The 24,230-nt window shown below is 45.9% G+C and overlaps 2 protein-coding genes across 10 annotated transcripts in view; one reads left to right on the top strand and one right to left on the bottom strand.

Moving 5' to 3' along the window:
- lrba (LPS-responsive vesicle trafficking, beach and anchor containing) overlaps positions 1-24,230 on the top strand; it is a 180,614-nt gene that overhangs the window by 106,997 nt on the left and 49,387 nt on the right. For all 9 annotated transcript variants that reach the window (XM_086157382.1, XM_086157387.1, XM_086157386.1 and 6 more), the window contains 5 exons: positions 1,349-1,485; positions 20,333-20,450; positions 20,669-20,771; positions 22,133-22,248; positions 22,386-22,498. In XM_086157382.1, the coding sequence (XP_086013508.1) occupies positions 1,349-1,485; positions 20,333-20,450; positions 20,669-20,771; positions 22,133-22,248; positions 22,386-22,498 (587 nt within the window). The remainder of the gene's footprint in view (positions 1-1,348; positions 1,486-20,332; positions 20,451-20,668; positions 20,772-22,132; positions 22,249-22,385; positions 22,499-24,230) is intronic.
- mab21l2 (mab-21-like 2) lies at positions 2,639-5,391 on the bottom strand. Its single transcript, XM_086157377.1, has one exon. It carries the CDS (start codon positions 4,165-4,167, stop codon positions 3,088-3,090), a length of 1,080 nt encoding a protein of 359 aa, XP_086013503.1. The 5' UTR covers positions 4,168-5,391; the 3' UTR covers positions 2,639-3,087.

Here is a 24,230-nt window from a genome sequence, read left to right as displayed (position 1 = left end):
TTTCTTTTTTTAAATGAAGTTTCCCCTCCAGCGTGGCCATAGCCACTTTCAGACCTCGACAAGTCTTTGTCACTATTTGCACCGCTGTCAGAGAGCCCTGCTGAAAAGTATCTTCAGCTGTCTGACCCCACCACCCCAACCCCCACCTCTGGTTGTCTGCTCCACACACACACACACACACACTTGAGTATCAACGCTCAGAACATTTTCATCCGTCCCTGTTTACGCACAGCATCCTCCTGTCCCCGAATTCAGCTTTGCTTTTTCCGAAGCATCAGACAGAATGCTGCTGTCAAATTCTGAAATGCAAATATTTACATCAGCTGTTTTTCTCCACGGGGAAGAGGGCTGGAGGTGTGTGTGTGTGTGTGTGTGTGTGTGTGTGTGTGTGTGTGTGTGTGTGTGTGTGTGTGTTTGGGGGGGGGGGGTCGGGGGCGAGGGGGGTTACATTAGATATCTTTTGGTGTCACGGCTTTGTCGTGTCCTCCTTTTAAACACCCTTAATTACAGGCCCGGCCTGTTAATCGGATTGCGGCGTAATCCGCATTGCGTGTGCAGCGCCGACGCGGCTCTGCACATTTATGATGCGTTCACGGTGCTCCCACGTCACCGGGTGACAATGGCGCCACGCAAACGTGCGGGCCGGACCTGCGCACAGGGTCCCTGGACGCCTCACTGCAATTGCACGTCCCGGCGTGAACATTTCGGTTCAAACCGCGCACGGCGTGTCAGTGCTCACGGGGCCCGGCGGAGGCGAGTCCGCTGATCCCCGCCGTCGGCGCCGGGGAAATCACGCCGGCCTCACTCCCTCAGCGGCGCGCATCTGCGAACACAATGGCCCCCGCACGGCCCCCCGCACGGCCGCGCTCCCATTGTCACCCTGGCATGAATTAAGATGGATGGCAGATTAAACGCGGCTTCGCCCAGCAGCGCGCTATCAATCGATTCTGACGCGGTGGGAGGGGAGGTGTGTGTGTGCGGGGTATTTTATTTATTAATTTGTTTTAATTTTAAGCAATCTCGCTATTAGATCGCTTTATTTTCAGACGATTTTTTTTTTTAATATTTAAATCCCAACCTTAAATTTCGCCGTGCGTCCTGCGCGCCTCGACGCGTCACCCGGGTTGTCTGTTTTTACGCAGCGCCTCCAATAATATCCGACGTGTTTACATTTTTTTGTTTCCTCTGCGGTTTAAAAAAAAAGGGGGGGGTTGGAGCTACGCCTCGTTTCCTCCCATGAGAGGTCACCCTAACCCCCCCCACCCCCCACCCCGCCTCCTCACCGGCATCTGTCTGTCTTTCTGACCGCCTGTCTGTCTGTCTGTCTGTCCGTCCATCCGCCCCGCAGGCCCGGTCAGCCTGAGCACCGGCGCGCAGCTGGTGGCTCCGGCCGCGGTGGTGAAAGGCACCCTGTCCGTCACCGCCTCCGAGCTCTACTTCGAGGTGGACGAGGACGAGCCGGGCTTCAAGGCCGTCGACCCGAAGGTAAAGAGCGAGAGAACCCGTGTATGTATATATATAAATACACAAAAAAGGCTCCTCTCCACTCGGACGCGCAGGTATAAGATAAGGCGCTTGCAGACGTGTTGTAAGAAATCCGTGGAGCGCAGAGGCACCGTGCAAACACACATCGTCCTCCTCTGGAAGAAACGGGTTATTTTTCAATTTTGTATTCTCAGTTGCAGTCTTATAATATCTATTTAACGCGCGCGCACACACACACACACACACACACACACACACACACATACACTTATATTATTTCTTCTCGGGGTGCAATTGTTTTTTTTTTTCCAAAATAAAACCACAAGTCTTCAGGAGGGTAACACATAGTATAGTTTTGAACACACACACATGCACGCGCGCGACAGAGGAGATTTACAATGCTCAAAAAACAAATTCGAACTTTTTTGCTCTGGTTTCCGAATAAGATACATTTTTCAAGACCCACAGGTGGTCGGTGGGCTTCTTGCACACACGGCTGGCGTTTCCGGGTCGAATGTGCGTGGAAGTTACACGTCACAATTCACCTGTGTGTTATTTAGTATCACAACCACAACAAACCCTATATCTGTTCATCTATATCTAGATAGATAGATATAGATATACAAACACACTCATACACACGCACACACACACACAAAGTGCTTCTCATCGAAAATGAAGGGTTGTAAACGGATTGTGTTTTTATTATTAATATTATTACGACTACTACTGCTCTACTATTCCTCTTTTCTTTACTATTATTATTATTATTATTATTATTATTGTTATTTTGACAGTTATTATTATTTATTTGTGTCGTCATGCATGTGCTCTACTTGTCCCTTGTCAAGTAAACGTGTGTGTGTGTGTGTATTATTCTTATTAATGTTATTGTAATTATCGACGAGGGCCTTTCGTTTTCGCTGTAGAGAGCTGGTCTTCCGGCCCACGGAGGTGCTTTCTATTTTTCACATTTTACCCTTTAAGCTCACGAAAAAAGTAAATACGTGGGCTGAGGTGTTTTTTTTTTTGCACATTCCTTTCCTAAAGTCGCTGCAAATATGAATTTTTGTGCAGATAACGGTTTGGGAAAGATCTCTGCCTCGCCTGCCATCCCTCAGCCGTCAGAACACGTCAAGACACGGGGGCCTAGTTTGTCACTTCTTTTTTTTTTTTTTTTTAATTTGCAACATTTTTATTAACATTTCTTTCGAGTCACATAAATGGAAAAAAGAGAGGGAAAAAATGGAAACTTGGCACGCTACATTTTATTTTACTTAACGGGGTTTTTTGTGCATATATTTTTTTAAATAAAAGTTTCTTCACTTTGTGAAAAACATTTAGAGGAGACAAGGACGAGAAGTTTTGTGTCTGAAAGTGTACCTCGGTTTCCTCCGCCAGTGGCTTGGATCGCTCCGCTTGAGGAAATAGGGCTTTGCTCGCTGTAACATTGAGTTACTGCTGTTTTGTTTTGTTTTTATTCACATTGTTTGGAGAATCGCCCCCTTGTTTTTCTTCCCCGCCCATCCGTGGAGTTTTTTTTTTTTTCATTTTCCTTTTTTTTTTTTTTTGTTATCCCAGAAATGTCAACGCTTCGCTCTCTTATAACTTGTCCAAGCTCTTGGCGTTGGTGAGGATTTCCCTCGCTAGTCTCCAAGTCTGCTTCGCCGCAGCCTCCAGGGCCGAGTGAGGCTTCCCCTGAAACAAGTCCAAGTTTGGCAAGAAGTAGTGCGGGCATCTGCGGCACTGCAGGCAGGAGATGAGCTGCAGCAGGATGCCGTTCAGTCGGTCTCCCAGGCACGACTCGTCCCAGTCGGTCTCCCGGGGGTGCTTCTCGCACTCGTACAGCAGCAGGGTCTTCATGTGGTAGTTGTTGAGCGGCTGGCCGGGCAGCTCCAGGTGGCGGTCCCGCAGCGTCTTGAGGATGGACAGACACTTCTTCCTGCAGCCGGCCATCAGCAGCCGGTTCTCGGCCTCGCTGAACTGCAGCACCCAGGCGTCGCTCTCCGCCGAGCTCTGCTTGCCCGTCAGCGAGTAGCACTCCTTGGAGAGGAGGTTGAAGCCCTCGGCTTTCACTTCCGCCACCCGGTTTGGCCCCGGCCACGGGATGTGCGGCATGGGCCACTGGGCCGCGCTGCGGGGCCAGATCCCGGTGCACTTGAACGCCGGCGTGATCTGCACCACGTAGCGCTCCCGGATGCGCAGCTTCACCTCGCTGGTGTCCGCCACCATCTTGACCACGTCGCGGTAGCTGCACTTATCCACGGCCTGCGCCACCAGCGTCTGGAAGCGGGAGCGGATCTTGCGGGCCGAGAGGTAGCCGGACGCGGTGATGAACTCCACCCACAGCGACATGCTGCGCTTGCGGCCGTCGCTCAGCTTCAGCACCGCGCAGCCGGGCAGCGAGCCGTCGTCCACGAAGTTGAATACCCCCATCTGGTTGAGGTAGAGCACCACCTCGAACTCGTTGGGCGAGATGACCTCCATGCCCTCGTAACGCGCGTCGATCTCGCTCAGGGAGCTGATGAAGCGCGGCTCCTGCACCTCCACCTCCTTCAGGACGTCCGACACCACCTTGCACACCTCCCGGATGGTCTTGGCGATGGCCGCCTTGCGCGCTTGGCACCGTTCGCTGTAGTATTTGTTGAGCTGGTAGACCAGCTTCGCCTGCGTCGCGATCATGTTGGGGCAGAGGTCCGGGCTGTACACCGGCGAGTCGCAGTAAGTTGACGGATCCAACGCTTACCGGTGGAGCCAGAGGCAAGCGCGTCCCCGTGCAGGAAAAAAAAAAAAGTGCAATCAAAAGTTTCTCTCTTTTTTTTTTTTCTTTTTCTTTCCTCGTCTTTTTTTTTTTTTTGCAGCGGATGGACGTCAGTGCTGGAGGAGGAAGTGGATAGGGATGCAACGTAACAGCCCCGTTTAAGATATCGCTCCAAGTCTGGGTGCGTTCATGTCGAGGGGGGACGCGGAGGAAGGGGGGGGCGACTCTTCCGTGTCCCGGCCTGCGCACGTCTAAACGCTCCGAAGCCGCGCGGAACCGCACATCCCCACGCACCGGCGTGTTCTTCTTCTTCTTCTTCTTTTTCCCCCCCTGCGTGATCTCTCTCTCTTTCTCTCTCTCCCTTCTCTGTCCCCCCCCGTCGCCTCCCGCGTCGGGCTCTGCTCACTTTTTTCGTCCACGCTCCGCGGCGAGCTGGACCCGTGTACTTTATGAATGGCTCCTTTAGCGGGGCGCACCGAGGGGGCGGGGCTTCGTCTCCTGCAATCATGTGCCGAGCTGTCAGCGCCGGGAGCCAATCACAGGCGTCGGTGGGTGAGGGGGGGCGGGGCGTCTGGGTGGCCGTGAGGTGCGGTGCGGAGCGGAGCCGCGGACCCCGCGCCGGGTCGCCTACGAGCCGGCGCCCGGTGAGAGGGGAGCCGGAGACGAACAACCGTCTCGGACGGGTGACGGTCAGAGGGAAGGAATGAACGAAAGCTTTTCACATTTATTTATTTATCTATCCTCTTTTATTTATTTATTTATTTATTTCACTTCCTGGATCGAACGCCGAGTCTCAGCGCGTAATTCGTGAAGTGGAATTGACTCGGAGACTCCACGCTCTTCATCAGTTTACGTGTATCTGCGTATTTTCACAAACAAAGATTCCTTTATTTTTTATTTTCTAAATTTTTTTCCTTTTTTTTTTAAGTTTGTTTCCCTTTTTTCCCCCACGGGGCACGCACTGCCATCCTATAACACCCGTCAGTTTATGCTGCGATATGCTTATAAACGAGTGCAGCAGCGGTGTTACCGAAACCTGATCCCCCTCTTTTTACTTTGGCTAAAAAGATCGAAAATGAACGGCTTTTTATTTATTTTTATAAACGAAGAATAAAAGCGTTGTCCATTTTTTTTTTGCATTCTATCACCCTCTGAGTCAGTTAGCCACAGAACTCGTTTTGGGCCTCGATAAGTCACTCCAGTCATTTTTAACTATCTCGACCGTGAATTACAAAGCGTAATATATATATTGATAATTTTAAGAGTAAACAGATTTTGTTAAGGTCATTTTAAGCGGGTAAATAAATTGAGCGCACCTGCTGAAATGACTCCTGTTGCAATGAGAGGAGGCCCGCTGGAGACGCTATCATTTGCGTGTAATATTCTACTATTATTATTATTATTGTTTCTATTATTACTGTTATTATTATTATTTCACTATTCGGTGAAGGAGTCGAATAATCGTTGCGCAAGTTCCGCGGCCGCGGGGACGCGCCTCCGGGCTCCCCCGTCCACGCCGCGTGTTTTAACTAAAGGGCTTGTAATTGACTTCCTCCGCGTCACCCAGACGTGACGCCGGAGGAGCGAAGGAGAAGAAGCTCTGCACCGAGTCACTCGACCGGACACACACACACACACACACACACACACACACACACACACACACACACAGATTGGAATATTGATGTGAGGATTTCACTGTGGCGGTTAACGAGGTTGCAGTCATTATAGCTGGTTGCTGTAACATAAATGGAATTAATTGGGCATTGTTTTTGAAATGTTTTATTTAAAAAAAAAAAATAAAAAAAAAAATATATATATATATATATATATATATATATATATGTATGTATGTATGTATGTATGTATGTATGTGTGTGTGTGTGTGTGTGTGTGTGTGTGTGTGTGTGTGTGTGTGTGTGTGTGTGTGTATAAAACTTGATCAATTTCCCTTCCCTTAGGCTGACTCTGACTGACTCCTTATTTATTTAACTGTATATTAAGAATATGTCTGTTTGGCCGGCGCCACGCATTTGAAACCCCATCCCCTCCTGCTGTCACAGGAATTGAACCGGTTACCTGCTGTTCACTTCGAAAGTAATCAATGATCACATTTCGGACCCAGGATCTTCATAATATTTCACCGAAATCAGAGACGGAGAGGCCTGCTTTCTAGCTTACTGAAGTGCAACTTTATATATATAACCTTCACCACCGACTGTGTTAGCAAAAGTTGGAGAGAGAACACTAAAGCACATTTTTACTTTTTTGTATTTTCACATGAACTCGGTGCGAGAGGAGAGAGCGAGAGAAAAAAAAGTTAAACATATCCACGTGAAAGGATTAGTTTTCATGACACTTGTTACAAAAATAGTTTTACATAAAGCAGGATATTGAATCAGGAATGATTTCCAGAAGCCCCTTAATGGCACCGAGCAAAAGCCAACTATGCGAAAGGTTTTAGAATTAAAGCCGTGGAGATGTCAGAAAAGGCAAAGATTAATTAGCTCCCTTTCGTTCGCCACATCCTCTGGACTACATCACGGATCCCGCTCGGAATACAACCGAGGGGAGTGCACGATAATTCACGAGTGCATTTGTACAATGCGTTATTTATTTTGGTTGGGGGGAAAAAAAAAGGGACTGGATTTATCATAGAAATCCCAGCTCCGACTGGAGATAACAAACTCCTGCATTAAAAAAAAAGAAGAAAATAAATAATGCGATTTACGACGGACCGCTCAACTCGAATATCTGTTGTTATTGATATCGGTGGTAAATTGGTGGTAAATTTGTTAAGAATTGATCGGGCTTTGAACTTGTCGAAGAGTTTCAAATCGTCTCGTCCCCGACGAGAAAGCGCTCATCTTCACTCACTTTTGATTCCACTGGAGTTTGACGTGCAAGGTCATTTGCAGATTAGCGCAGAACAGTTCAACGGTCACACGCGAGTTCCCGAAAACTACTCGCTTGTCGAGAGCGACCGCGGCAGCGAGACTCAAAACGACTGCTCGTTTTAAATTTTGCATTCCTCCCTTCAGAATAATATTCAAGGGGTGCAAAAGTCACCCAAGTGAGGCTTACGGGTTTCCGAAAACGGGGGGGGGGGGGTACGTGAGAAAATACGCCCGCGTGTTTGATTTCAGGATAACTGTTTATTATCAGGTTTTCTGCGCCGAAGAGATGAATCGACACTCGGGTGGAGAGGAAGTGTCCAAATATTATTAAGGACATGCTAAACGTAGCTTAATGTAATATATGGTGACACAGACTTGGGCTTTTATAAAGACATTATGAATCTGTTCTGGCCTACTTTCCAAACCACATGTTCCCGAGCAACGGCCGCGTGGATCGGATTTATGAAATCTCCCCGTTTTTTGGCAGCCGATATGGAAAAGTTAGCCATATCGCAGAATGTGACCGTTTATCTCATGTATGTGTGTGTGTGTGTGTGTGTGTGTGTGTGTGTGTGTGTGTGTGTGTTCTTCGCGAGCCCGAAACTGCACATCACGGTAATGAGATCCAAAAAGAGCCAGATCTGGCCACTGCTGGCACAGCTGGGAGCAACTTTGGGGGGGACGAGCTTTTAACTCTCTTAGCACAGTTGATTTTTTTTTTTTTCTTTTTTTTTCTCTCACTCTCTCTCTCTTACTCTAGCGCCTCAGTAAAGGTATGCACGAGGCCCACTTTTTCTCAGTCAGTCGTTCAGTCATTTTTACTCCGGCTACTCCAACGGGCTGCATCGCCTGAAAATCAAGAACAATCTGCGGTTCCTGAAGAAGCTAGCCTGGTTTATATTTACCGCACGGAACACCAGGGACTCCTGCACGGGTTCTTTGATCGGAGCCGGTGCGATGGGGCCGCGACGATCCCTCTCACAAGCCAAAGGAATGGGTGTCCTCTGGCAACTGATTAATAACTTGACTGCCCCTCATCCGCCCCCCCAACCCACCTCTCATCCCCGGCCTGTACATCTTTCCTTCTGTCTCAGCCTGATTCTTAATTTCCCCTGGTGGCTGAGATTGCTACTGTGTGTGTGTGTGTGTGTGCGTGCGTGCGTGCAACGTTTTCATATCGATGACCAAAATGAGTAGAGATGATCCCTTTGCAAACCGTGCCGCTAAGGGGAACTGTATCGAGTGTTTTTCTACGACGCAATGGCAAATTGTGATTTGGTAAGAGAGGATGTCAAGGCTCGGCATTTTTAGGTCGCATTCATTTCGGTCTGTAACGTGATAGGTGGCTGTGAAAGTCACTCTCTCTCTTCCTCTCTCTCTCTCTCTCTCACACACACACACACACACACACACACACTCCAAGTTCAAGCTTTGCACACGTGCAAAAGAGAGAGGGTACTTTTCTCGTGCTCTTGTTCACACAGTTTTGTCGCGGTTTCCCAAACCCGGATGGACCCAGCTGCTCCCTCCATAGAGGGCTCAAAGAAAATCATCGCAGGCAACTAATTGCCTGACTGGCCCCGGCATCTGCTCGGCAGATAGCAGAGATGCTGAAGTCATGGAGCAGATGTGTGTGCTTGTGGCGTGTATGTGTGTTCAGCAGCGCCCCCCCTGTGTTTAGACACAGGGCATCAATATTGCATGTTGAGTTATTGTTGCAGGGCCGCTCCTGCAGACAAATAAAACTGCATGAACGAGGAAGTGAAAGTGCTCCACGATGTGCGTCGTCTAAACAGTATCACCGCAAAAAAGGCATCTCTTTCGCCGTTTGTGTTCAAGAATATTTAGTATGCCCTCGTCGTAAACTATTTATCATCTTATGCGGATGCTCGGTGTGTTTTTGGTTTGTTTGTACGACAATCGGGAGAATTGCACAAACGCAGCTGATTGCTTAATAAATTAAATTGTCGAGCGGTAGAGCAGTGGATCCAGGCCCTATCTGTTGAACATGGCAGTAATGAGCAGTGCGATTGTCTGAAAAATACTCAAATGTCCTGTGTCGACACACACATACACACACACACACACACATATATATATTTTCTAATTCTTTTAAGTCATTGCATTGGCATTATTGCTATGAAGTGAAAGGTTGATGGAAAAATTGTACATTATTTCCCAAGAGATTTTCAGTCTACTCTTTTATTTCAGTGGGTCTGCTTTTTTTTTTATGACCCCCTATCCAATTCCATGTTAAACAGTAAGCTGTGCATGTTATATTTTTAATATAATTTGAATTTGAATTTCTTGACTTGAATTTCTCAAAACTATACCATTTGGTAAAGCAAAAAAAACAACAAAAAAACATTTGATTTACCATGCTATCATGCTAAGCGTATATATATATATATATATGTGTGTGTGTGTGTATGTGCTGTCTTTCATGCCTTTGTGAGCATAAATAACTTTTTTGTAATGCTGACAATGTGACCTCACACACACACACACACATGCGCACACATACTTGGAGTGAACACTAGTCAGTGTAATTAGTGGGGTGTTGCCTTCTAGCCGGGGTTAGTTAGAGTGGCCGAAACGACGGTCAGTGATTCGGAGAAAATCACCCCTGGTGTTATTAAGCTCCCCACAAAAGTGTCAAACTGCAAGAAACACCTCCCTTCCCCCCCTTTTTTCCCCCCTCGCTCACCAAACCCTCACGGTCACCAGGGATGACCTTCGGCTGCAGCTGCCAGTCACAAAGCACCGTGACAGCGAGAGGTCTCCGCGAGAGACGAGCCTATTGATTTTCCAGTTAGGGCCTAAGTAGTTTGTGCTATAGGGCTAACAGACAGCCCGAGCAGGTATGTCATTATCGATGAGCCCAAGGAAACGGATCCCCTCGCTCGCTCTCACTCATTCATATTGGCCTCGTTGCCTCCCTCCGTCTCTCCTTCGTGCCATTCCGCCACGCACTCCGCTCTGACGGACCGCATCCCGAAATGGTCAATAAATTGCTCAGCCACACCATGGCAACGTCTGGCCGGATCAGGGTTTGGAATTTTTTTTCTTTTCTTTTGCTTTCTGTCTGTCCTTCTTTCGCTCTCTCGACGTCTGCCCTCACCTGCTTTTCAGGTACCGTCGTTTCACCTGGAAAGGAGAAAGAATGTTTCCATATCGACGAGACAGAGGTGTTTGCCATCATGTCCCGTCCCCCCCCCCCCTCTGATTTTCTCATCTTCGAATCTCCGACGTCCAAAACCATTTCAGTCATCGCGTCTTTGTGGCTGACTTTGGCTCGCTCGGTCGTCAGGAAACCCAAATATTACACTGCTTCCTCTTTTAGCCTCGGCGGTTATGTCAAGTGACTGACCAGGCATTGGGAGCCTCTCAACATAAAGACATGTGCAAACAATTAGGAATGGTTAAAGCCCATTAGAGGAGATAAGGCCAAACAAAGGTTTAAGGCTTCCTAAAGAGTATTTCTTTCCCCCAGTAGGGCAATAAAGTGTTGTTACCTTTTTCTACTGTCCTTTTATCTCCACACAAACGCCCCGCCTCCGTTTCCTCTCCCTTTGCCTTAAACCGCGTTCGCATTTATGTTCGGCCCTCATAATTCCTTCAGTAGCTTTTTAACGAGGCTTATAGCGGCGATGATAAACTCATTTTCGCCGTCGGCGTGTTAATGACGCGACGGGAAGATTTCTCTCCGCTTCCTGCGAGCGACCTTTAACTGTTGTGCTCATATTTGTTCGGCTTCTCCGGTTTGACCCGGTTTCAGGCTGCGAGACCGCCGACGCGAGGATTCCGAACGACGACGGTGCAGGACGGCAAGAGGCTAAATTGTATCAAACACCGCTGTACGCAGGGACATGGGATCTTTTGAGATAATCATACCTTGCTAAAGTTGAATTTCAATAGCTCTGGTTAAGCCAAGGAATTTTTTTTTTTTTTCTCCCCCCAATGAAAACAGCCAGCAGCTTTCAAAATTTTCACTTATCCCATTCCGACAGCCACTAGATGGATTGGCAAAAAATTGTGTGCAGACGTCCTAACAGCTCAGTGATCCTTCAGTGATTTAGACCTCCTACATGAAGAAATTAAAGAGAACGGCATGTCAGCTCGCCGGACTAAGTCAGAAACCCCGCTGCGGTTTCTCAACCAGCGCCGCGTAATTTTGAAGTCCTTTCATTATTGCCGTCTCTGCTGCGTGATAACATTCGCAGAGGTCGGGGGACGGCTCGTTTCCCACCGTACAGTGAAACAAAAAGCGGTATTCGTCCAGGCCGGGTTGCCCAAAAAAATGCACTTTCACGCTGTGATGCTGGACCAAAATCAATCCTGTGCTATTTTATTTATTTTAAATGTGAGCCTCCTATTATCATAAACGGCTGAGCTGCAAACAGAAGCAAATAGCAAATTAATTCAGAGCAGAAAGAACAGCATCTTTTTTCTTTGTTTTTTTTTTTTTTATATTGTCTTTGGCTGAGGTATGTTGTCTGAAGATGTCCCGTCTGCTTGAATTGTTTTGTTGTTTTTTCCAATAACGTTGTGGTAACAAAAGTGCCGGGACTTTGAAAGCTGTCTTGTGAATCTGCACGGCAGTCGGTAACCAACTAGGACAGGCCGGGGAACCGCAATCGCCACATTGGCGATCGCATAACGAACCTTTAAACACAGTGTCATCTTGTCGCCTAATGATGACTAATGTCTCCCTCCGAAACACACACACACACACAGGGTAATTACTTCTTTTAGATAAACATGGATGACTTCTCTCTACCACTACCTGACTTCAACACATCCCCAGACCACAGTAACCAAGGCCTGGCTCACACTTAACCAAACACCTCCAGACAAAGAGCTCCCCCCTCCGAGACCCCCATCCCTCCCCTCCTCTCCGCACCTGAGCCAAGCCCTTCCATCATGCTCCATCTCTGGGCTTGACTGGGCCAGTCAGGGGCAGGTGCCTCCCCTCCCCTCTTTTGATTGATCCCTCCTCTCCATCATTTATTCCCTCCGTCCGCCGCTGACACCCGTGTCAAAGGCAACACGCCAGCCTGATGGATAGGCCTGCTTACGGATGCCAGTCCGCCTGGTAGGCTACTGATATTACAATCGGCACCTGTGTACCTGCTGTTCTCTCAGCCCTCTGTTATTCAGTTAAGGTCAGGGAGACGCCGGCCCCCGATTGAAAGATCGATGTCCGGTCCCGCTTGTTATAAAGATGGAATTGTAAATGTGGCCCGCTTTTGTCGGGGTAAAGGTCTGCGTTGCATTTCCCGGATTCGCCGGGAGTCGTCGGGGCTCCGCCGCACACGGATATTTAAATGCCGTATAAATACACGGATGAAAAGACTCATTCGGTTTACGATATCGCCCGGGCTGATCATATCTCAGTGAAATCAAGAATATTTCCCGGATGCTATATTTTCAAATCCGGCGGTGAGGTTTGTGGCGTTGATGTGTGCAGTGCGTGAAGACTTCCAATGTAGCTGAGAGCAGACTACTGCTTTGCTGAATTCTGGTGCCTCCATCGCCATTATGCTTAATGACCCATCCAGTCTGGATGAAATGGCACATCCATCGGGACAGAGAGCAGATTACTCAGTCATCTAAGACTCATTTTTTTACAAACATCATCTGCTGCAGAGATTTACCCCTGCTCTGTCGGAGAAATGCCGTTGGATTAAGAAAGAAAAAAAAAAAAGTAAAAATATTCACAACCAACAGATGGGAATTAAGTTAAAAGTCAAAATCATTGTCCGTGTTTGCTTATTTATGGTAACGTTGAAATAATCATAATAAAAATCCACTTAAAAAAAAATCCAGATTAAAAAAAAAAAAAAATCAAGATTTTTTTTTTTAGTTTTTAACTTGGTTTCACACAAATAATCAAATGGTTGCAATTCAAATGGTAAACCTTTAGCCCCCATCAGGCGTTTAAGAGGGGATCTAAAATAACCAAAATTAATAAATTTACCTGTATATCAATGTAACGTATCGAAGGACTTTTAAGAATTTTGCTCACTATCCTCGTCGTAACCCCTGAAAAGCGAGCTTGTCACTGATAAACCTGTAGCTGCAATTGTGTTACCGTCAAATTCTCAGGTTTCCATAGGCTTTTTTTTTTTTCTTTCATCCAGTTTCTTTTCTCTCTCCTCTCTTTCCTTCAAACCCTCCCTTAGACAACCATCCTCAAATTCTCCGAGAGGGGTGTACTTTTCACCCCGCACCCACTTAAGCTGGTGACAATAGTCGGATTAGAAAAGAATTTACTCCGGCAAAGCTTTGCGCCGACCCCAAAAAAAGGGCTGATCCATTGCTAAATAGCGAAATGGGAGAATGAACGAAAGCGGGGAAAATGCGATCGGTCAGCGATCTTAACCTGTGTGATGTTTGCCACGGTAGCTTATGGAGGAATGGGGGGCCGGTGGCGTTTAGTTTTGAACAGCGCTGGCACCTCAGCGCTGGCTCCGGTTTATCCTTCATTTTCAAAAAAAAAAAAAAAAAAAAAAAAGAAGTGAAAAAGCAAAGTCCTTTTCTCTTTATTTTTTTTGTCCTTAACGTGCTAAACTGATGTGAACGGTTTATTTTTTTTAGCGATTTCTTCACCATCACAGCAGGTACCGGGTGAAATAATCATATTTAGTTTTCTTTCTTTTTTCCCCCAGCCTATTAATATCCAGTATTTAGTAGTTTCTAAATAACAGGATAACTCAAAATGCACTGTTAATCCTCACCATTCTAAGGCCATTCAATCAAATATGGACGCACTACCGGCCAGCGAAGTTTGAAATAGTGATAATAATAATACTTCATTGATCCCCAGTGGGGAAATTCTTTTGTCACAGCAGTGCAACAATGACAATATCAAAAAATATCAGTATAAATATAAAGAAAAGAGACAATTAAAAGATAGCAAAAGACCTTCACAGAGAATAGACACCCAAACAAGGATACGAACAGAAGCAGAGTGACAATACCAATGACGCGGAAAATATCTATGACTATAAGTAGTAACGGGCAGTAATTGGGCTTCGGTAACCATGTGGATATTGGATGCTGCACATTTCACACATAGCTTGTGCCCAGAGGCTGAATGTTCAATGAGTTAATACACTGAAGTCTTCACTTTTCTACCAATTAACCCCAAAGACCGCTACAGCATTTCCCTAAATCCACACAAGACCTTTTTTTTTGTTCCCACTTCAAAAAGGCTAAGCAGCCAAGGAAAGGAAAGAAGAAAAGGCTAACCTGTTAGCAAACACTGAATGGGACCAGAAAGGGTTTAATCCCTATTAGGCTAAATTCAGACTAAGTGGCTCCAAAGATCCTTTCAAAGAGGACTTTCTTCGGGCCGAGCAGCTCTCGCTGGGTGACATTCTGGGCTGAATGCGTTGAGCCTTCAGGCTTCATAACCCCGCGCTCGCTCCGCAAACCGGCCTTGTTTATTTTGCTTTAATTCTCTCGCACGCCACCGCAGCTTTTTAGTCGTGTTTATTTTTTTCCCCCCTTGTAGTTTGTTTTACTTCCCTTGAGGCAAATGGACCTCTATGTGTGACCGGTGATTACGTGTTGAATTAGTTACACGAGAGTTGAACAATCGCGCCCATCAATCACAGGTGAACGCGAAAGGTTCGACGACTTGCGCTTCCTCTTTGACATTTTTGTCTTTTGGAAAAAATTGAATCCGCGTCTGCAGCCGTCGCCTAACTGGTCTTCACGGTCGAGCGGATCTGGATCACGCGGCTCGGGGCTGATGGCGCCGCGGCCGCTCGGGTGAAAATACTCTCCGGCGAAGGCTGCGGGGAAAACGGCGAGAGTGGAGTCATGTGGTCGCGCTGTCTTAAGGTCATATGATTCCAAGTGTGTTCCAGGTGAAGGAGCATTGTTCTACCGCGTATCTCACACTTTCTCCATCTCTATTAGGTGAAAACCCCCCCTTTTTGGAGACACTGTAACTCGCGTCTCTTTCTATCTACCTACCTTGTTATTGTGTTTCCCTCCCCATCATATTTTTCAGGCTATCACTCAATCTCAAAAGCGAAATCTGTCTTAATTGGCTCCAGAGGGCTCGAGGAGGCTTTGTGTCAACGGTGATGAAGGTCCTGATTGGTCCAGAGGCGCAGGCAGCCAACAGACCCTTGTTAGTCTGCCGCCGTCTTTTGCTCGCTCGTTAGTCCGATGTACTCATTTACTGATGGAGGGTGACAAGGCCTGGTGTACCAGGGTGGAACAGAGGACGAGGGAGGGCCGAGGGTAGGGGGTTTGATGCAAACAGGAACGGGGAGGACGGCATAATATGCTTGATAAACTTTCGTTTTGCCTTATTTTTTTTCCTGCCAGAGGCAAGTTTCGGTTTCTGCCTGGAATCGTCGAGTACGTGCATATACGTGCATATACGACGTGGCACAGGAGGTAGAGCGATTGTCTTTGGAACTGTCCCGGTTCGGTTCCCAGCTCCTCCTTTCGTGTCGAAGTGTTGTTGAGCGAGAAGCCGAACCCCAGCCTGCTCCCCCGGCGCCGGTGGACTGCTCATGGTTCATCCATGATGGGTTAATTGCAAAGAACAAATTAAAAAAATGGTTTCTCCGTTAAAACAGTCCTACATCACGTTATTATTTTGTTCTTGACTTCTGAATAACAACTACCGGTACTTTGGATCTTTGAATTGCAGTTTTTGTAAGTCGCTTTGGATAAAAGCGTCTGCTAAATGACTCATGTAATGTAATATACAAGTGCGAAACAGACACAAAAGTATGTACTGTATGTAACTAAATGTTATAGATTTGCTATTTATTGATGGGGGAGTGTCAACGTTGATGAAAATCAGAGAAAAAGAGTGTGTGTGTGTGAAGACAGCTTTCAGGAGGATAAAAAAGAATAAGCAGCTCCATACTGATGAGTCGACAGGTTTGGTTTTTTTTTTGTTTTTTTTTTGGGGTGTTTTTTTGGTTCGAATTCTATCAGGTTCCCCCAGCGTTGCTTGTCCTTCGCCTCTGTTTTGATGTTGATGGATCACCCCTCTTCCTCCCGCTCATTAATTTCATCACCTTATCTCCCACACCACTTCATTTGACCAAAAGGTAATAATAAATCCCTCATCCATTATCCTTTAACGGAGGCAGCCATGCGGAAATCCTTAATAACAGGCAACAAATTGAACTTCAATCACCTCATTTTCCTTCGAGGATGCCGAGTTCATATGACTGAAATCCCGAGTGCTCTTGGCGTATCGCTTATTTCACAGTTTATCTGGAGTTTTTAGTATATATGTATTTTTTTTTTTATATCAGTATTGGCGCTTCCGTTGGCTGTTTGGGGAAATGATAGTGGCGTCTGTCGTCCACCTCCAGGGTTTTATCATCCCAGGAACGCACGCGTCCTCCGTCCGACATCAGGGGTTGTTCGGAAACCTCGTCCGTCTCGAACCCGGACGCCGTCGCCGCCGGTTACCCTCCTCGACCGACTTTTCTGTTTAATTCTGCGCCGTCTCAGGTCAATGTCATCCACGCGCCCAGTGTTTTCTCTCGACTCGATGCGCATTTGTGAAGACAGCGGTCGGTAAGGGAGACGAGGATTTGTCAAGGAGAGAATGATGGAGAGGGTTCACTGGCAAGATTCAGGGGTGACTGTGTGTAATAACTTTGTGTGTGTGTGTGTGTGTGTGTGTGTGATACACCAGAGCCACAGTCAGCCGCGGTCCCTCTTCATGTGTCCCTCTTCATTCTGCAGTCTTTTGGGCATCTGACAAAGACAAATGACAGTGCTTCAGAAATGAGCAGCAGCCGGGTGCACAAACAGGTTGAAATAGGAGGAAGAGGGGCGAGAGAAACCATCACAATCAAGAGCGGCTCCTTTGTTTGCTGTTTGGCCGCGTCTGCCCGCGTGACGCCGGGAAATTGATCTAAGGGAGCAGCCAACCTGAATCCGTGGATGTTGTTGGAGCTCCAGTGAAATTGTGGTTTATACTCCGCTGGTAATGCCCCTGTATAAATTGCCAACTCGGATGAACTTTCACTTAATGGGAACCCTTTTTCCCCTCTTCCCCCTTCACTTCTGAATGTAAACGCAAAAGATAAAACCCAGGTTTCGCGCTTTCTAAGCACCTTTGACTCACTGACACTGTTAAAATGTGACCGATCCACCCTTTCTATCACAAAAGGAGCCGTCGCAACGGTAACTCCAGCTCGCACAATAACCTCCACGCCATTACAATTTGTCCAGACGTGCTCGCATCAGCCGGAACATTACAACGCCGATAGTTTGTCACGCCCCCCCCCCCCGTGTCACCCGCTCAGCTTTTTCATCTCCAACGGAAGGACTTCGGCTGATAGCGACAATGATTTTTGGGACCTTTGGAGTAGTTCTCGCGACATCGAGGAAGATTCATTGGTCCGGGGGAAAAAATGTGATATCAAGCTTGCCCGGCTAGTGTCAAATCTATCCGTGGAATCGGGGACTGCGACTTCATCGGATCGTCCCTATGCATCTTCTTGACACCCGGCGTAAGGGCCATAAGTGTGCTCCTGGGGATGAGACGAGTCAACCACTTCCTTGTGGAGGTGAAAGGTGACTCTCCAGGCAGCCACTCGTCATACATCTGATGACAGGAATCTCATCCTCGATCAGATAGTTAGAGGAACTTGTCCTTTGGTTATTTATGATCAATTTAGCTTCGCGGTGTGTTGCGCAGTAATGAAGTTGCTATTGTTATAATACCGTATCTGATATTGTAAATATCACAGTTAAATTGACACAATATTGAGGGTTCCATAATTTCCGAACTATTACACGCACCTGAATATAAGCCGCACCCGCTAAAAATAACCGAATGAATATATGTGTACATATATAGGCCGCACTTATAACGTGAGATATTTACACAGAGAGATGTTACATAGAAACAATTTTTTAAACTTTTCATTAAATACATACCGGTAACATTCACAAGTACCAACTGGAAATACTTTTTTCCAAACAGTGGTTGTAAGACGGCTGATGAAAAAGATTAATAATAAATAACACAAGGAAAAGTCCATCCATCCATCTACTTTCCATCCCTGCTTTGTCCTCCAACTGATCGCTATCTTCGCCTCTCTCCTGCGCACTCAAACCATTGAAGTCGTCGGTAATTTCTTTGGTCCGATGTGACGAGGCTGAATGTTTTGGCGGCACGAAGCTCGTTCGCCCCCAAAAAATCCATAAATTAGCCGCGTCATTAAGAAGCCGCAGTGTTCAAAGCGTGTGGGAAAAAAAGTAGCGGCTTATAGTTCAGAAAATACGGTATTCATATTCTATTCCAAGCATGTATTTCGGAGAATCACAAATGTGTATTTGTCCAACAATAAATAGCTAGGCTGTGTGTCGTTATGCTTTGCGGTGTTGAAATCACATGATTTTTGAGGGTTTATGTTGGAATTGCCATAAAACATCATTGCCCACATTTCTTTTTCCTCTTCATGGGGGAAATTTGACCGGTTTCTCGAAAGTATATCGAGCGCCACCATCGCGGCACATTTCAGGGTTTCCGATATTTGTCGAAGAACGCCCCACTGTCGGTTTATTCATACATTTACCTGCAATCTGTTCCTTGAAGCCGCCTAACCATTTTTTTTTTTTTCTCCAGTTCTGTTCTACTAACCATTAGGTATGTCAGGTCATGCCGTTCCTGTGAGACCAGAGGCGTTTTCATCATTATTTCTGCACAGGGGGTTGTGTGTGCGTCGGCGTGTGTTTGCACGCACGTGATGGTGTAGATGGCCAACGTTCATCATTTTATAAACACTGCTAAGCCACTGTGCAGTCAGGTGACGCGATATAAAATGATAGTATTTATCACAAATTTTCATTTGAGACGTCGAGACATACTTACCGTATTAGATATTTCTTACACTGAAATTGTGATCACAGCCAGTAAACTATATGTGGAGAATGTTTTTGCGTAATGGTAAGATTTATTCAGTTTTGTTCTTTGACCAAAACACACATCTTTGTGGTAACTTTTGCAATTTGTACAATAATAATTATTACTATTATGACCATTTATTGCATATTTTCTATAGTCCTAATAAACATCTCTGCAGAAAAACCTTATCTTAATATACCTAAAAAATAATATCACCAGTATCATCACCGCAGCCATGATAAGGCTGGTTATGAAGTGTTGAGGATGATAGGGGCTATTGGATGCCGTCCCGGCCAGCTTCTCCAAGCCAGTAATCCACATTTAATTGAACTCTAGAGACTTTGAAGTGAGTCTGCGAAGCAGGCAGGTCTTATTCCTCTGAGGAAACGGTGGCAGAGGCTGTCCTCAGCTGGTCCCCTCTGCTGTCTCCAGCCTCTAATGAGCGCCTTTAACTTATCACCGAAGCTCGCTGGCTGGCTCGCTCGCATTTGAATATTTTTTCATAAATAAAACAGCCTCTGAACCACCCCTGTGTTGCCCACGCGTCCTTTTCACCTTTCCTAGCGTCTCCCTGCGTGCGCCGTGTCATCAGACACCTCTGTGAGTGGACGGGGTGAAACGGAGACTTAGTTAACAAAGCGGCGCTAAGCGGGAATAGAATAAAACCCGAATGCTGAAATTAGTAACTGTGAATCACAGATGCGGGGCCGAGCATCGGCCCGTCTGAACGGGTTACTATGACAGCCGGCTCCGTCTCCACGGGGATGGACGAAGCCGGGGTTGGTTGACGCATTTTTAAATAGGGATGTTGCAAACATAACAATCTTTGACCCGTGTGTCAGTTACTTCTGTTGAACTACAGTGAAATGCCGCATTTTTGTCACATTCCTCTGTTAGCGCCCGTCAGAGCGGTCTCGTTCTGCGTCGGCGTGTTGTCATTTCCTTAAACTCCCAGTCAGCGCTTTTTTTTTTTGGCAAAATGAATCACCTTTTAGCGAATGAAGCATTACCTCCGCTCCCTTTGCCGTATCGCGGCCATTCTCTCGCTGAAGGAATCGCTTTTTCATTGAGGCCGATCAATAAAAGACATTAATCGTGCTGTTCGGGCCGTCGTGCCATCGCCGTGTGAAAAATGAACTAACACTGCCCTCGCTTTCTTCTTCTTCTTCCCCCTTTTCTTTTGTCTGATCTGTTCGTCTTGTTTTTTTTTTTTAACACCTCTGCTCTGCTACGCCCTTTTTATGCTTCATCTGCGGTCTTATTTTCTCTCACCTCATTTAGATTCTAGCCTACACCGAAGGCCTTCATGGAAAATGGCTCTTCACCGAGATCAGGGCAGTGTTTTCCAGACGCTACCTGCTGCAGAACACCGCCCTGGAAATCTTCATGGCCAACAGAAGTAAGAACACATCCACGTGTAAACTTTTGGGCAACCCACGATTACAGCTCTGGCCGTCTTGCCAACTTCCATTTGAATACTTTGCGAGTAACTTGTTCGTCCAGATCTGTTGAATGGAAAAACGGCGATGGATGTGCGTCTTCATCCAAGCGAGATCTCGCGAGGATAATCCACATCATCAATATCCATGTCCTTTCCATGCCCTTTCTGCTCCGCAGCTGCAGTCATGTTCAACTTCCCAGATGCCGCCACTGTCAAGAAGGTTGTCCACAGTCTTCCCCGTGTTGGCCTTGGCACCAACTTTGGCTTTCCGCAGACCAGGTGAGGCACAAGTAGATACAGTCGGCCTTTCACCGGCGCCCCCGAGGCTTTCTACCGCAATTCCAAATTGATCTCGACACCTGTTTGCAAGCAAGCGTGCAGGCAGATTCCCACGACGTGTGACACGAATCAGGAAATAAGTGCAGGTAGAGAGGAGTCTGACAGTCAGATAATCTTTTTTGTTGTTTTTTTTTCCTCTCACAGTCTTACTTTAGTGCCCCAGCTGGCATAACTGGGTTTACACAAACATCGCCCACATTTGTTTATTTTCATCAACGTGGAACAAACAGTTCATTGGCACCGCGTCTGGCCCGTATCCAGCCAGTCTCAGAGCCGAGCCCCGATCGAGTGCCGCTAAATGTCCCGCCCGGAAACCGCCAGGCGTCGGGAGGGCTTTCAGTTTCCGATGTTTCCGAAGTGTTTTCCCAGCATTAACGGCACAATAAGACTTCTGTCTTTATGTATTACACCAGTTTTAAGTATGCATCTTGAAATGAGTCGGGATGGCTTTGAGATGTGTGTGTGTGTGTGTGTGTGTGTGCGTACGTGCATGAACTTTACACTCATTAATCAGGCTAGTTTGCATGCCGCGGGGGCACCTTGTCTCTTTGACCCGTGGACAGCCTCACAGGGCAGTCCAGCCAACACAGCCGGCGAAGCCCGACTTTTTTAGTGTCCATATTGTTTCAACTGTAATTACGCGTTCGCTTTTCATTATTCATCAATATTGGAGCCATTATTTGATGCAATCAGTCTGTTTTTAAAATATCAAGAGACTTTCCCTAAATGAGCACATTCAATCATGATATGCTCTGCAAGAGACACAAAACTGCAGAGACCCTCAAAGAAAAATAATGAAATTGCACAATATGACTTGATTACCATGCAGAAACTAATGCGTCTTGCGGTGCCCTCGGAGTTGCATTTTCACTTTCAAGAGACCTAATGACTATAATCACACTCTTGACAGTGATTAATTCCATCATTCCCCTTTGTTTTAATTGGATTGGGGGTCATTTGTTTTTGTCCCGCTGCATACATCACGCTGGAGGCCCTGCATGTGCATACACACATGAAAGCTATGTGTGTTTGAACCCAATCTATTGTGTATTTGTCTTCTTAATTAGCACAGCCATATATTTTTCATATAATGACAATTGTGTATCAAAAATTTTAACGTAGCCCAAAGCCAGTAAAAGAAATCTGCTAAGTGTTCTTCCATCTGACAAAGTGAGAGACTCTCTTTGCTCTGCTAAGCAGGATTCGTTCAAAAAAAGAAAACAAAAGAAAACACGGTTATTATTTAAAGGAGCGATGACGGCATTTAATTGCAATGGTCTCCCTGACTCTGTTCCCTTCAGGCGTATTTCTCTGGCCACGCCGAAGCAGCTGTTCAAGGCCTCCAACATGACGCAGCGCTGGCAACGTCGCGAGATTTCGAACTTTGAGTACCTCATCTTTCTCAACACCATCTCTGGTGAGGACACCGTCCTTCCCGTCTTTATGATGACAGATGAGAAAATCAAATGCACGTGTTACGGTGCATTTTATCTGCTCATCTTAGACGCCATCTTCGTTATCTCTGCCACCGTTTTCCTTTTTGCTCCTAACCAGGTCGAACCTTTAATGATTTGAACCAGTACCCGGTGTTTCCATGGGTGATCACCAACTATGACGCAGATGAACTTGACCTCACCCTGCCCAGCAACTTCAGAGATCTGTCCAAGGTAAGACTGACAGCAGGGATCCTGTTTCCTCCTTTGACTTTTATTTTATTTTATTTTATTTTATTTTTAATTTATTTTATTTCATTTTATATTAATTTTTTACTTATTGTATTTTATTTTAGTTTATTCATTTGGAAAAGACATAGATACCTGTGAAGTGCAAGTGCATGATGGCGCGTGTGTGTGTGTGTGTGTGCGTGTGTGTGTGTGTGCGCGCGTGCGTGCGTGTGTGTGTGTGTGTGTAAGTTCGTGGCTGTGTAATTGCCATTGATCATAGTTTAGTGAAATGGATCTTTAATCGTTGGTGACTGATTACTATCTTTTCTCCTTAGAGGTGGCTGTTTGGCTCCTTGGGTCGAAAATGACCAATACCCCTTGCATAAAAAAAGATAGCGTGGAATTTATTTATTTATTCTTTTTTTTTTTTAGATTTTTTTAGAATGCGATGTTTTGAACAGTTTCATCTTTGTTTAAATGAAAATTTTGTGAATTGCTTTTGCTGTATATGTGTGTGTGTGTGTACATATATATATATATATATATATATATATATATATATATATATATATATATATATATATATATATATACATACATATATTTTAATAGGTTGTGTGGCTCTCTCAGTTAAAGCCATGTCTTATTTTGCTTCCGTCCCAGGATGTGAAGCAATGCTCGCGGCTTGTTCCAGACATGACGTTTTTAGCCTTAAAAACAATGAAAGGTGATCCGAGATGTTCGAAATGTTCTCTCTTCTGAAAACGGTTGAAAGATTCTCCTTCGATATTCTAAGTATACAAGCAATTGTCGACCAGCATAAACTGAAAAAGCACCAACACACACACACAAACCTACACCCACACACACACTTATCTCTGGTCTCCCTAATGGGAAAGAGAGGAACATCCGTTTTGTGTAATGGTCTCCAGTGATGGGAGGACAGAAGATTAGTTTTTGGACTGATATGATTGAACAACTGTCCACCTGCTGGAGCCAAAAGAAGTGAATAAATCAACCTTGGAAACAGAAAGGCATGCGTGTTAATGGAGGGGAGATATGTCGAGTTGGGAGGCTGCTCATATTCGCGGAAGGAGAGGAGGAATTAAGAAGTACTCTGGTATTCCTACTCGAGTGATGTTACAGTCAGAGTATGGGCTGTGCCAATGTGGTAAATCATGTTTTCTGTCATGAAAACGGCAAAGATGATTTGGATGCAGTATGGGTTTATGTTCTGATAAACGGAACAAAAAAACAACGAAAAGAAAATCCAGGCTAGAAACCAATAAACCCAAACTTTGAAATTCCTCAGACAGTAATCTCTCCAGTACCAGCTCTAATTCAAGCAAAACACGCCAAGAACTAAGCAGCCGGTACGTTGGAGGTCCATTCTATGTCATCAGCATTTTTATGAAGTGAAAGCTGTAGTTTTTACAAGTGTGTCTCGTATTATAAAAGTGTCCGACAGAGATGTGTTTGCGTGTGTGTGTGTGTGTGTGTGTGTGTGTGTGTGTGTGCTGCAGGGAGGGCTGGAAATCCCTGACGTTTAACTCTCAGCCCGTCCTCCTTTTGCCTCCTCTCTCTCTCTCTCTCTCTCTCTCTCTCTCTCTCTCAACGTCATTCCAGCAGAATGTATACACAGACTGCACTGATTTTAACTCTTTCTTCTGCATACAAATCATTTCCAAGATATTCATATGAGAATGAAAGGTTTAAAAATAAAGATTTACATCAA

This window comes from Fistularia commersonii, chromosome 12 (genome assembly GCF_037954325.1).
Source record: "Fistularia commersonii isolate RoL2024-O1a breed Wild chromosome 12, RoL_Fcom_v1.0, whole genome shotgun sequence".
Lineage (NCBI taxonomy): Eukaryota > Metazoa > Chordata > Actinopteri > Syngnathiformes > Fistulariidae > Fistularia > Fistularia commersonii.
Note: the sequence above shows the minus strand (reverse complement) of the source record. Positions and strands in the feature narration are given on the sequence as shown.

Coding starts and splice junctions, on each gene's coding strand:
- mab21l2 (XM_086157377.1), bottom strand. CDS start 4,167: ATGATCGCGACGCAGGCGAAGCTGGTCTACCAGCTCAACAAATACTAC.